Below are 14,126 nucleotides of genomic sequence, written 5' to 3'. Positions count from 1 at the left end.
ATTGTGAGTTGAGGATCAGCTGTCGGCTACTGCTACTACTGTCTGGATGTTCAGGTAAGCTAATACATTGTGAGTTGAGGCTCAGCTGTCGGCTACTGCTACTACTGTCTGGATGTTCAGGTAAGCTAATACATTGTGAGTTGAGGCTCAGCTGTCGGCTACTGCTACTACTGTCTGGATGTTCAGGTAAGCTAATACATTGTGAGTTGAGGCTCAGCTGTCGGCTACTGCTACTACTGTCTGGATGTTCAGGTAAGCTAATACATTGTGAGTTGAGGCTCAGCTGTCGGCTACTGCTACTACTGTCTGGATGTTCAGGTAAGCTAATACATTGTGAGTTGAGGCTCAGCTGTCGGCTACTGCTACTACTGTCTGGATGTTCAGGTAAGCTAATACATTGTGAGTTGAGGCTCAGCTGTCGGCTACTGCTACTACTGTCTGGATGTTCAGGTAAGCTAATACATTGTGAGTTGAGGCTCAGCTGTCGGCTACTGCTACTACTGTCTGGATGTTCAGGTAAGCTAATACATTGTGAGTTGAGGCTCAGCTGTCGGCTACTGCTACTACTGTCTGGATGTTCAGGTAAGCTAATACAGAGTTCATACAAATGAGCTGATAATCAAGTGTTTTTCAGAGCTAATCAACTGTGTCAACACACACACACACACACACACACGTGCAAGCATGCATACTTCTAGAAGAAAACATGACAATGCTGAACACAACTCAAACCTACGTAGGATGCTCCATAGGCCTCCATTCCACGTAGTGATAAAACTGTTGCATGACTGTCAGCCATTCTCTCAGAACAGCTGTAGTGTTGTCAGCATTGTGATCTGTCGCTGCCCTGCGGATATGGGGGACATAGACACACTGTCTGACATGGGGACATAGACATACTGTCTGACATGGGGACATAGACATACTGTCTGACATGGGGACACACTGTCTGACATGGGGACATAGACATACTGTCTGACATGGGGACATAGACATACTGTCTGACATGGGGACATAGACATACTGTCTGACATGGGGACATAGACATACTGTCTGACATGGGGACACACTGTCTGACATGGGGACATAGACATACTGTCTGACATGGGGACACACTGTCTGACATGGGGACATAGACATACTGTCTGACATGGGGACATAGACATACTGTCTGACATGGGGACATAGACATACTGTCTGACATGGGGACATAGACACACTGTCTGACATGGGGACATAGACACACTGTCTGACATGGGGACATAGACATACTGTCTGACATGGGGATATAGACACACTGTCTGACATGGGGACACACTGTCTGATATGGGGACATACTGTCTGACATGGGGACACACTGTCTGATATGGGGACATACTGTCTGACATGGGGACACACTGTCTGATATGGGGACATACTGTCTGACATGGGGACACACTGTCTGATATGGGGACATACTGTCTGACATGGGGACACACTGTCTGATATGGGGACATACTGTCTGACATGGGGACATAGACACACTGTCTGATATGGGGACATACTGTCTGACATGGGGGCATACTGTCTGATATGGGGACATACTGTCTGACATGGGGACATAGACACACTATCTGACATGGGGACATAGACACACTATCTGACATGGGGATATAGACACACTGTCTGACATGGGGACATAGACATACTGTCTGACATGGGGATATAGACACACTGTCTGACATGGGGACACACTGTCTGATATGTGGACATACTGTCTGACATGGGGACACACTGTCTGATATGGGGACATACTGTCTGACATGGGGACACACTGTCTGATATGGGGACATACTGTCTGACATGGGGACACACTGTCTGATATGGGGACATACTGTCTGACATGGGGACATAGACACACTGTCTGATATGGGGACATACTGTCTGACATGGGGACATACTGTCTGATATGGGGACATACTGTCTGACATGGGGACATAGACACACTATCTGACATGGGGACATAGACACACTATCTGACATGGGGATATAGACACACTGTCTGACATGGGGACATAGACACACTGTCTGACATGGGGACATAGACATACTGTCTGACATGGGGACATAGACATACTGTCTGACATGGGGACATAGACATACTGTCTGACATGGGGACATAGACACACTGTCTGACATGGGGACATAGACACACTGTCTGACATGGGGACATAGACATACTGTCTGACATGGGGATATAGACACACTGTCTGACATGGGGACACACTGTCTGACATGGGGACATACTGTCTGACATGGGGACATACTGTCTGACATGGGGACACACTGTCTGACATGGGGACATACTGTCTGACATGGGGACATACTGTCTGACATGGGGACATAGACACACTGTCTGACATGGGGACACACTGTCTGACATGGGGACATACTGTCTGACATGGGGACATAGACACACTGTCTGACATGGGGACATACTGTCTGACATGGGGACACACTGTCTGATATGGGGACATAGACACACTGTCTGACATGGGGACATACTGTCTGACATGGGGACATACTGTCTGACATGGGGACATAGACACACTGTCTGACATGGGGATATAGACACACTGTCTGACATGGGGACATAGACACACTGTCTGACATGGGGACATAGACACACTGTCTGACATGGAGACATAGACATACTGTCTGACATGGGGACATAGACACACTGTCTGACATGGGGACATACTGTCTGACATGGGGATATAGACACACTGTCTGACATGGGGATATAGACACACTGTCTGACATGGGGATATAGACACACTGTCTGACATGGGGACATACTGTCTGACATGGGGACATAGACACACTGTCTGACATGGGGACATACTGTCTGACATGGGGATATAGACACACTGTCTGACATGGGGACACACTGTCTGACATGGGGACATAGACATACTGTCTGACATGGGGACATACTGTCTGACATGGGGACATAGACACACTGTCTGACATGGGGACATAGACACACTGTCTGACATGGGGACATACTGTCTGACATGGGGACACACTGTCTGATATGGGGACATAGACACACTGTCTGACATGGGGACATACTGTCTGACATGGGGACATACTGTCTGACATGGGGACATACTGTCTGACATGGGGACACACTGTCTGATATGGGGACATACTGTCTGACATGGGGACATAGATACACTGTCTGACATGGGGATATATACACACTGTCTGACATGGGGACACACTGTCTGATATGGGGACATAGACACACTGTCTGACATGGGGACATAGACACACTGTCTGACATGGGGACATAGACACACTGTCTGACATGGGGACATAGACACACTGTCTGACATGGGGATATAGACACACTGTCTGACATGGGGACATAGACACACTGTCTGACATGGGGACATAGACACACTGTCTGACATGGAGACATAGACATACTGTCTGACATGGGGACATAGACACACTGTCTGACATGGGGACATACTGTCTGACATGGGGATATAGACACACTGTCTGACATGGGGACACACTGTCTGACATGGGGACATAGACATACTGTCTGACATGGGGACATACTGTCTGACATGGGGACATAGACACACTGTCTGACATGGGGATATAGACACACTGTCTGACATGGGGATATAGACACACTGTCTGACATGGGGACACACTGTCTGACATGGGGACATAGACACACTGTCTGACATGGGGACACACTGTCTGACATGGGGACACACTGTCTGACATGGGGACACACTGTCTGACATGGGGACATAGACACACTGTCTGACATGGGGACATAGACATACTGTCTGATATGGGGACATAGACACACTGTCTGATATGGGGACATACTGTCTGACATGGGGACATGGACACACTGTCTGACATGGGGACATAGACACACTGTCTGACATGGGGACACACTGTCTGACATGGGGACATACTGTCTGACATGGGGATATAGACACACTGTCTGACATGGGGACACACTGTCTGACATGGGGACACACTGTCTGACATGGGGATATAGACACACTGTCTGACATGGGGACATAGACACACTGTCTGACATGGGGACACACTGTCTGACATGGGGACATAGACACACTGTCTGACATGGGGACACACTGTCTGACATGGGGACACACTGTCTGACATGGGGACATGGACATACTGTCTGATATGGGGATATAGACACACTGTCTGATATGGGGACATACTGTCTGACATGGGGACATGGACACACTGTCTGACATGGGGACATAGACACACTGTCTGACATGGGGACACACTGTCTGATATGGGGACATACTGTCTGACATGGGGATATAGACACACTGTCTGACATGGGGACACACTGTCTGACATGGGGACACACTGTCTGACATGGGGATATAGACACACTGTCTGACATGGGGACATAGACACACTGTCTGACATGGGGACACACTGTCTGACATGGGGACATAGACACACTGTCTGACATGGGGACACACTGTCTGACATGGGGACACACTGTCTGACATGGGGATATAGACATACTGTCTGACATGGGGACATAGACACACTGTCTGACATGGGGATATAGACATACTGTCTGACATGGGGACATAGACACACTGTCTGACATGGGGATATAGACATACTGTCTGACATGGGGACATAGACACACTGTCTGACATGGGGATATAGACACACTGTCTGACATGGGGATATAGACACACTGTCTGACATGGGGACACACTGTGGGGACACACTGGGGACACACATGGGGACACACTGTCTGACATGGGGATATAGACACACTGTCTGACATGGGGACACACTGTCTGACATGGGGATATAGACACACTGTCTGACATGGGGACACACTGTCTGACATGGGGACATAGACACACTGTCTGACATGGGGATATAGACACACTGTCTGACATGGGGATATAGACACACTGTCTGACATGGGGACATAGACACACTGTCTGACATGGGGACATAGACACACTGTCTGATATGGGGACACACTGTCTGACATGGGGACATAGACACACTGTCTGACATGGGGACACACTGTCTGACATGGGGACATAGACACACTGTCTGACATGGGGACACACTGTCTGACATGGGGACACACTGTCTGACATGGGGACATAGACACACTGTCTGACATGGGGACATAGACATACTGTCTGATATGGGGACATAGACACACTGTCTGATATGGGGACATACTGTCTGACATGGGGATATAGACACACTGTCTGACATGGGGACACACTGTCTGACATGGGGACATAGACATACTGTCTGACATGGGGACATACTGTCTGACATGGGGACATAGACACACTGTCTGACATGGGGATATAGACACACTGTCTGACATGGGGATATAGACACACTGTCTGACATGGGGACACACTGTCTGACATGGGGACATAGACACACTGTCTGACATGGGGACACACTGTCTGACATGGGGACACACTGTCTGACATGGGGACACACTGTCTGACATGGGGACATAGACACACTGTCTGACATGGGGACATAGACATACTGTCTGATATGGGGACATAGACACACTGTCTGATATGGGGACATACTGTCTGACATGGGGACATGGACACACTGTCTGACATGGGGACATAGACACACTGTCTGACATGGGGACACACTGTCTGATATGGGGACATACTGTCTGACATGGGGATATAGACACACTGTCTGACATGGGGACATAGACACACTGTCTGACATGGGGACATACTGTCTGACATGGGGATATAGACACACTGTCTGACATGGGGACACACTGTCTGACATGGGGACATAGACATACTGTCTGACATGGGGACATACTGTCTGACATGGGGACATAGACACACTGTCTGACATGGGGACATAGACACACTGTCTGACATGGGGACATACTGTCTGACATGGGGACACACTGTCTGATATGGGGACATAGACACACTGTCTGACATGGGGACATACTGTCTGACATGGGGACATACTGTCTGACATGGGGACATACTGTCTGACATGGGGACACACTGTCTGATATGGGGACATACTGTCTGACATGGGGACATAGACACACTGTCTGACATGGGGATATATACACACTGTCTGACATGGGGACACACTGTCTGATATGGGGACATAGACACACTGTCTGACATGGGGACATAGACACACTGTCTGACATGGGGACATAGACACACTGTCTGACATGGGGACATAGACACACTGTCTGACATGGGGATATAGACACACTGTCTGACATGGGGACATAGACACACTGTCTGACATGGGGACATAGACACACTGTCTGACATGGAGACATAGACATACTGTCTGACATGGGGACATAGACACACTGTCTGACATGGGGACATACTGTCTGACATGGGGATATAGACACACTGTCTGACATGGGGACACACTGTCTGACATGGGGACATAGACATACTGTCTGACATGGGGACATACTGTCTGACATGGGGACATAGACACACTGTCTGACATGGGGATATAGACACACTGTCTGACATGGGGATATAGACACACTGTCTGACATGGGGACACACTGTCTGACATGGGGACATAGACACACTGTCTGACATGGGGACACACTGTCTGACATGGGGACACACTGTCTGACATGGGGACACACTGTCTGACATGGGGACATAGACACACTGTCTGACATGGGGACATAGACATACTGTCTGATATGGGGACATAGACACACTGTCTGATATGGGGACATACTGTCTGACATGGGGACATGGACACACTGTCTGACATGGGGACATAGACACACTGTCTGACATGGGGACACACTGTCTGATATGGGGACATACTGTCTGACATGGGGATATAGACACACTGTCTGACATGGGGACACACTGTCTGACATGGGGACACACTGTCTGACATGGGGATATAGACACACTGTCTGACATGGGGACATAGACACACTGTCTGACATGGGGACACACTGTCTGACATGGGGACATAGACACACTGTCTGACATGGGGACACACTGTCTGACATGGGGACACACTGTCTGACATGGGGACATGGACATACTGTCTGATATGGGGACATAGACACACTGTCTGATATGGGGACATACTGTCTGACATGGGGACATGGACACACTGTCTGACATGGGGACATAGACACACTGTCTGACATGGGGACACACTGTCTGATATGGGGACATACTGTCTGACATGGGGATATAGACACACTGTCTGACATGGGGACACACTGTCTGACATGGGGACACACTGTCTGACATGGGGATATAGACACACTGTCTGACATGGGGACATAGACACACTGTCTGACATGGGGACACACTGTCTGACATGGGGACATAGACACACTGTCTGACATGGGGACACACTGTCTGACATGGGGACACACTGTCTGACATGGGGATATAGACATACTGTCTGACATGGGGACATAGACACACTGTCTGACATGGGGATATAGACATACTGTCTGACATGGGGACATAGACACACTGTCTGACATGGGGATATAGACATACTGTCTGACATGGGGACATAGACACACTGTCTGACATGGGGATATAGACACACTGTCTGACATGGGGATATAGACACACTGTCTGACATGGGGACACACTGTGGGGACACACTGGGGACACACATGGGGACACACTGTCTGACATGGGGATATAGACACACTGTCTGACATGGGGACACACTGTCTGACATGGGGATATAGACACACTGTCTGACATGGGGACACACTGTCTGACATGGGGACACACTGTCTGACATGGGGACATAGACACACTGTCTGACATGGGGATATAGACACACTGTCTGACATGGGGATATAGACACACTGTCTGACATGGGGACATAGACACACTGTCTGACATGGGGACATAGACACACTGTCTGATATGGGGACACACTGTCTGACATGGGGACATAGACACACTGTCTGACATGGGGACACACTGTCTGACATGGGGACATAGACACACTGTCTGACATGGGGACACACTGTCTGACATGGGGACACACTGTCTGACATGGGGACATAGACACACTGTCTGACATGGGGACATAGACATACTGTCTGATATGGGGACATAGACACACTGTCTGATATGGGGACATACTGTCTGACATGGGGACATGGACACACTGTCTGACATGGGGACATAGACACACTGTCTGACATGGGGACACACTGTCTGATATGGGGACATAGACACACTGTCTGACATGGGGACACACTGTCTGATATGGGGACATAGACATACTGTCTGACATGGGGACATAGACACACTGTCTGACATGGGGACATAGACACACTGTCTGACATGGGGACACACTGTCTGACATGGGGACACACTGTCTGACATGGGGACATAGACACACTGTCTGACATGGGGATATAGACACACTGTCTGACATGGGGACATAGACACACTGTCTGACATGGGGACATAGACACACTGTCTGACATGGGGACATAGACACACTGTCTGATATGGGGACATAGACACACTGTCTGATATGGGGATATAGACACACTGTCTGACATGGGGACACACTGTCTGACATGGGGATATAGACACACTGTCTGACATGGGGACATAGACACACTGTCTGATATGGGGACACACTGTCTGATATGGGGACACACTGTCTGATATGGGGACACACTGTCTGACATGGGGACACACTGTCTGACATGGGGACATACTGTCTGACTTGGGGATATAGACACACTGTCTGACATGGGGACATAGACACACTGTCTGACATGGGGACATAGACACACTGTCAGGCACTAGCATGTAGTCGGTATAGTGTATGAACCACTTGGTCTGCCTTACTTGCAGGCAAGCACACCACAACTAGGAAATGAAATAATCTGCAAGACACTGCAAATCAGACCAACCAAAGTGGTCCTACATGTCACACATGCGCTGGAGAAAACAATATGATAATCAATATGCAGAGGAGATCCCTAATAAGTAAGGACTCCCTATGAAATGCAGAACAGGAAATCACAAGTGGAATCTGTGAAACGAAGCCTATTCTCTGTGTAAAGCATCCAGTAGCCTAACATGCAGACTGTAGCATGAAACAGGGTTTCCTAACCCACTCCTTGGCACTAGGACTTTTTACAGATTTAGTCTTAACCCTAAACTTGCACACCTGATTCAATTAGGCAACTAATCATCAAGCCTTTGACTAATTGAATCAGGTGTTTCCATTGCCAAGGGAGGTAGGGGTTCTGAGGCTGCTGCAACACACCCTGAAAAATTTGAACATTTGTTTTGTTATAAAAAACATGTGTATATATATATATATATATATATATATATAGTACCAGTCAAAGGTTTGGACACACCTACTCATTCCAGGGTTTTTCTTCATTTTGTCTATTTTCTACATTGTAGAATAATAGTGAAGACATTGAATGAGTAGGTGTGTCCAAACTTTTGACTGGTACTGTTTATAAAATATAAAAAAGTCACAAAAGTAATGCACTGTGTCTTAACTAGTATTAGCGGACTGATAGAGACATTTGTAGTGGGAAAAAAATACTTTTTTCAGCATCTCTGCTTTGACAAAAAGATAGATGTATAATTAAGAACAGTATCTTGCAGGATTCAATAGTTGATCTTGTAAGTGTTGTTGTCCTGTACCATTTCTCTGTGACTGTCATTCTAATGATCCAGAAAGAACAATCCCCTGTCCTTTTCTCTGTGACTGTCATTCTAATGATCCAGAAAGAACAATCCCCTGTCCTTTTCTCTGTGACTGTCATTCTAATGATCCAGAAAGAACAATCCCCTGTCCTTTACTCTGTGACTATCATTCTAATTATCCCAAAAGAACATTCCCCTGTCCTTTTCTCTGTGACTGTCATTCTAATGGGACACAGAAAGAACATTCCCCTGTCCTTTTCTCTGTGACTGTCATTCTAATGATCCAGAAAGAACAATCCCCTGTCCTCAAACATTTAGGTTATCAGCAAAGACACAAAACATCCACACCAAATTAAATATTTTTCTTGATCAAATAACATTGAAAACAACCACTTTTTTCGTGCAGTATTAATTGACCATCCTTACAAACCACTTAATGTAAATGTACATGACTGTATTGTACTGGTCATCTAGGTTTGTAGACTTTCTATCAGCATGATGAAAAACGATGACCAATACAGTATTGAGTACATTGAGACATCAAGTGGTTTGTGATGATGTGGCTCAGTTGGTAGAGCATGGAACTTGCAAAGCTAGGGTTGTGGGTTCAATTCCCACAGGGGCCAAGTACAGTATGAACTGTACTGAAAATTTCCCTGGATAAGAGTGACTATGGAAAAAGCAATGAAAATAGTATTTCAGCTTCAACATAGAAATAAATTGGATTTCCAAAGTACTTCAAGAAACTGGAAAACATATATCCAGCAAGGAAAGTCTGGTGTAAAGTACAGGCTAATGTGAAAATTGCATAATACAATGGCTTAAATTCATTTTACTTCATGAACTCTGCATAGGAGAAAAAGAAAGAAAGCATAATTAGAGTACCCAATAGAAGCTGAAGCATTTTATTTTGTTAGGAGATCAATGGTTCTAACGGGATTATGGGGACTGGCGACTGGGTACGAGAGGTATTCTTAATCTAATCCAAATGCGATTGATCGCCCACGAGTTTGATAAGAATTACATTTTAACAAATAGCGGCCAGGGAAAGAGCGCTGGCAGGACGTCTGCCACCTACCAAACAGAAATGCGTGCTTTGGGATAGTTCAGTCTCTCCAATGCTCCGAGGTAGTACGGCAAGGAATGCGCCGCGTTCCGAGCAATGATCGCAATAACAACCGTTGGCGGCTGCATTTTCGATTCTTCTGGATATTTCTCCTCCGAAAAGTAACATTCTGATCTAGAAACGAAGGCCCCTAAAACTAAAACCCAAAGAAACATGGTGGATGTAGCAGTCCAAGCTACTGCATGTAGCTACAGCTCCCAGTCCGCGTCAGCAATAAGGAAAATGGTGTTTTCCTCAATTTTAAACCCCCCTCAAGATGAATCTCTTTCCTTGGCAGTATCGGTGGAAGGTTTTAAATTACAACTTCCGCACCAAAAGCCATGTGAGAAAATTGTATTATCTGCATGATACTATGTAACTATTTGCTTATAGTAGGCTACTATTTACGCACACTTTAACGGTCTTTTAAATGAATTGATAACCTGCCGCTGGTGTGCGTTTAAACATTTAGAAAAAGTAGCTTTGATTTATGAGCGATTATTGTCATCCCAGTTACCGACGGCGACATTATTTTCTGGTTTTATCAGGACCGGTTGTCTTTTTGGTGTGCAGTCAGGACCAACCTTGATTTCAAATCCAATTACATATATTTTTAGTTCGGGACAATCTTCAGTTGGCTCATTTTTCCTATATTAAGAGGCTTGAAAATGTATTATTGTGATATATTTAAGTAATTGAGAATGTATGCGAAACTGAAATTTGGCCATAAAATCAATGAGTGAAAAATATATATTTTGAACCTCTCTAAATAACGTATTTTTAACATCCGCAAAATACATATTTTCACCTTTCATTCAGCACATAAATGCACCCGATGTCAACGTTGCTTACTGGGATTCTAACAACCGTATTAAAGCTAGGCTACGGCTACTCAACACACAATGTTTGAATATTCAATATCTAACAACCAAATAGTGGCCATAATCTAAACAATACACACTTCTGATAGTCTACGAGGGAGAAATTAAGTTTACAAATTTAACACAATGTTTGTTTCCGTCAATATCAACCTATTGCCTGAAGAGGGAGGCATTGAGTTTACATTCCAAACGCAGTTATTCAATGAAGAGTTAGTTATTCAAGGGCAGGAAGAGAGACCAAGCAACACTGAAAGAGGGTATAATCAGGAAAGAAAACAGAGACAGAGAGTGAAAGAGAGACAGAAAGAGAGATTGGCATGACATAGGTCAGAGGAGAAGAAGAGAGTAGAAGAGAGAAGAAGAGAGTAGGAGAAGAAGAAGAGAGTAGGAGAAGAAGAGAGTAGAAGAGAGAAGAAGAGAGTAGGAGAAGAAGAGAGTAGAAGAGAGTAGAAGAGAGTAGGAGAAGAAGAGAGTAGGAGAAGAAGAGAGTAGAAGAGAGAAGAAGAGAGTAGAAGAGAGAAGAAGAGAGTAGGAGAAGAAGAAGAGAGTAGAAGAGAGAAGAGAGTAGAAGAGAGAAGAAGAGAAGAAGAGAGAAGAAGAGAGTAGGAGAAGAAGAAGAAGAAGAGAGTAGAAGAGAGTAGGAGAAGAAGAGAGTAGAAGAGAGAAGAAGAGAGTAGGAGAAGAAGAGAGTAGGAGAGAGAAGAAGAGAGTAGGAGAAGAAGAGAGTAGAAGAGAGAAGAAGAGAGTAGAAGAGAGAAGAAGAGAGTAGGAGTAGGAGAAGAAGAGAGTAGAAGAGAGAAGAAGAGAGTAGAAGAGAGAAGAAGAGAGTAGAAGAGAGAAGAAGAGAGAAGAAGAGAGTAGGAGAAGAAGAGAAGTATAAATATGACAGGAATCTAAACTGAATTCAGGGAGCTTTTGGAGGGCCTCAATTCAATCAATGAGCCAGCCACAGCAATGTCAGGGGGGACAATCCGTTTTTGCCTCGCTCTCTGGACAGGGGATCAAGACGGGAAAAGGGACATCTATTCATGACACCCTGTCACACCCCCTGACCCCCATGACCCTGCTGGCCAGTTTCCCAGCACCCTCTGCAGCTGCAGGTCTGGGAGAGTTTAATAACTTTTACAGGCTGGGTTAAAGGTGAGAGGTGAAGGGTCAGTGGCGTGGTGGGGTGGCAGGGTGTGCAGAGAGGGCCAACAGGTTCACAGCCAAGCTAGATGGAGGCTTTGGAGAGAGACTAAATGTTTATTCAGTGAATGGACACAGACAAACGTGCTCTCTCACACATACACACGTGACACATAGTGGGGGGTCTGACAGCCAGGGGCCCCACTGATACATACACCCCCCCAGTCCCCAGTCCCCGGAAGCGGTCACTGTCTATCTATCTATCTACCACCACCAATCTCCTTCTCTCTCTTTTGTTCCCCAAGTCACAATCCGTCCGGGGGCCCCAGTCGTGACACTCTGAAAACCCTGCGGAACCTTTATTGCGGTGGCGATAATCAATAACCGCGTTCCCACACTGACGTCTCAGAGCCTGCTGGGTCAATAACTGTCGCTCACACTCCCTCGGTTGGCACTTACATTCTTACTCAGCAGCCTTTTAGCAGAGGCCAGAGTAGGTTGTGAGTGTGTGTGTGTGTGTGTGTGTGTGTGTGTGTGTGTGTGTGTGTGTGTGGGAGAGAGAGAACAGAGCGTAGAAATGCTCATTTGTCTAGTTCCCTCCCCATCCCAGCTCCATCTTTCCCCCACTCTGCTTGCTTGTTGTATTTGGAAGGCATATGGTTTTATTGGAGAACACAAACACCAGACAACTCCTAGTTTTTTTGTTTCTCTCTCTCTCTCCCACACACATGCACATACAACAGCTTGCCCACGTCATGACCATAGAGATCAATCTTTACCTCCACAACAATGGAAGTCACTAAAGAGTTAATGGAGAAGATGCTTTACCACACCCAGGAGTCACATGCAACACATACACACACACACCTCAGGACAGCCTGGTCTCATAGACTAGACATAACATAGTAAACATAATTCTGGAAAAATCGAATTAGTATGATGTTATGTATGGTATGGTTACATGCTGTAAGACAGATGGTTAATTAGTTTCAACTGTTCTGCCTTACTATTATTCGTCCATGCTGGTCATTTATGAACATTTGAACATCTTGGCCATGTTCTGTTATAATTTCCACCCGGCACAGCCAGAAGAGGACTAGCCACCCCACATATGCTCTCTCTAATTCTTTCTTTCTCTCTCTCGGAGGACCTGAGCCCTAGGACCGTGCCCCAGGACTACCTGACATGATGACTCCTTGCTGTCCCCAGTCCACCTGACTGTGCTGCTGCTCCAGTTTCAACTGT

The 14,126-nt window shown here is 46.3% G+C and overlaps 1 protein-coding gene across 3 annotated transcripts in view; it reads right to left on the bottom strand.

The window, feature by feature from the left end:
* LOC115119422 (procollagen galactosyltransferase 2-like) overlaps nt 1–11,361 on the bottom strand; it is a 43,636-nt gene extending 32,275 nt beyond the window's left edge. Inside the window, exons 1-2 of one of the 3 annotated variants that reach the window (XM_029648207.2) lie at nt 10,846–11,361; nt 737–847 (exon numbers count right to left, since the gene is read on the bottom strand). In XM_029648207.2, the coding sequence (XP_029504067.1) occupies nt 737–847; nt 10,846–11,048 (314 nt within the window). In that variant the 5' untranslated portion in view covers nt 11,049–11,361. The remainder of the gene's footprint in view (nt 1–736; nt 848–10,845) is intronic. The other 2 variants (XM_029648205.2, XM_029648206.2) reach the window with 2 other exon arrangements.
* Between the last annotated feature and the right edge of the window lie 2,765 nt (nt 11,362–14,126).

The sequence above is a fragment of the Oncorhynchus nerka genome, linkage group LG22 (genome assembly GCF_034236695.1).
Source record: "Oncorhynchus nerka isolate Pitt River linkage group LG22, Oner_Uvic_2.0, whole genome shotgun sequence".
Classification (NCBI taxonomy): Eukaryota; Metazoa; Chordata; class Actinopteri; order Salmoniformes; family Salmonidae; genus Oncorhynchus; species Oncorhynchus nerka.
Note: the sequence above shows the minus strand (reverse complement) of the source record. Positions and strands in the feature narration are given on the sequence as shown.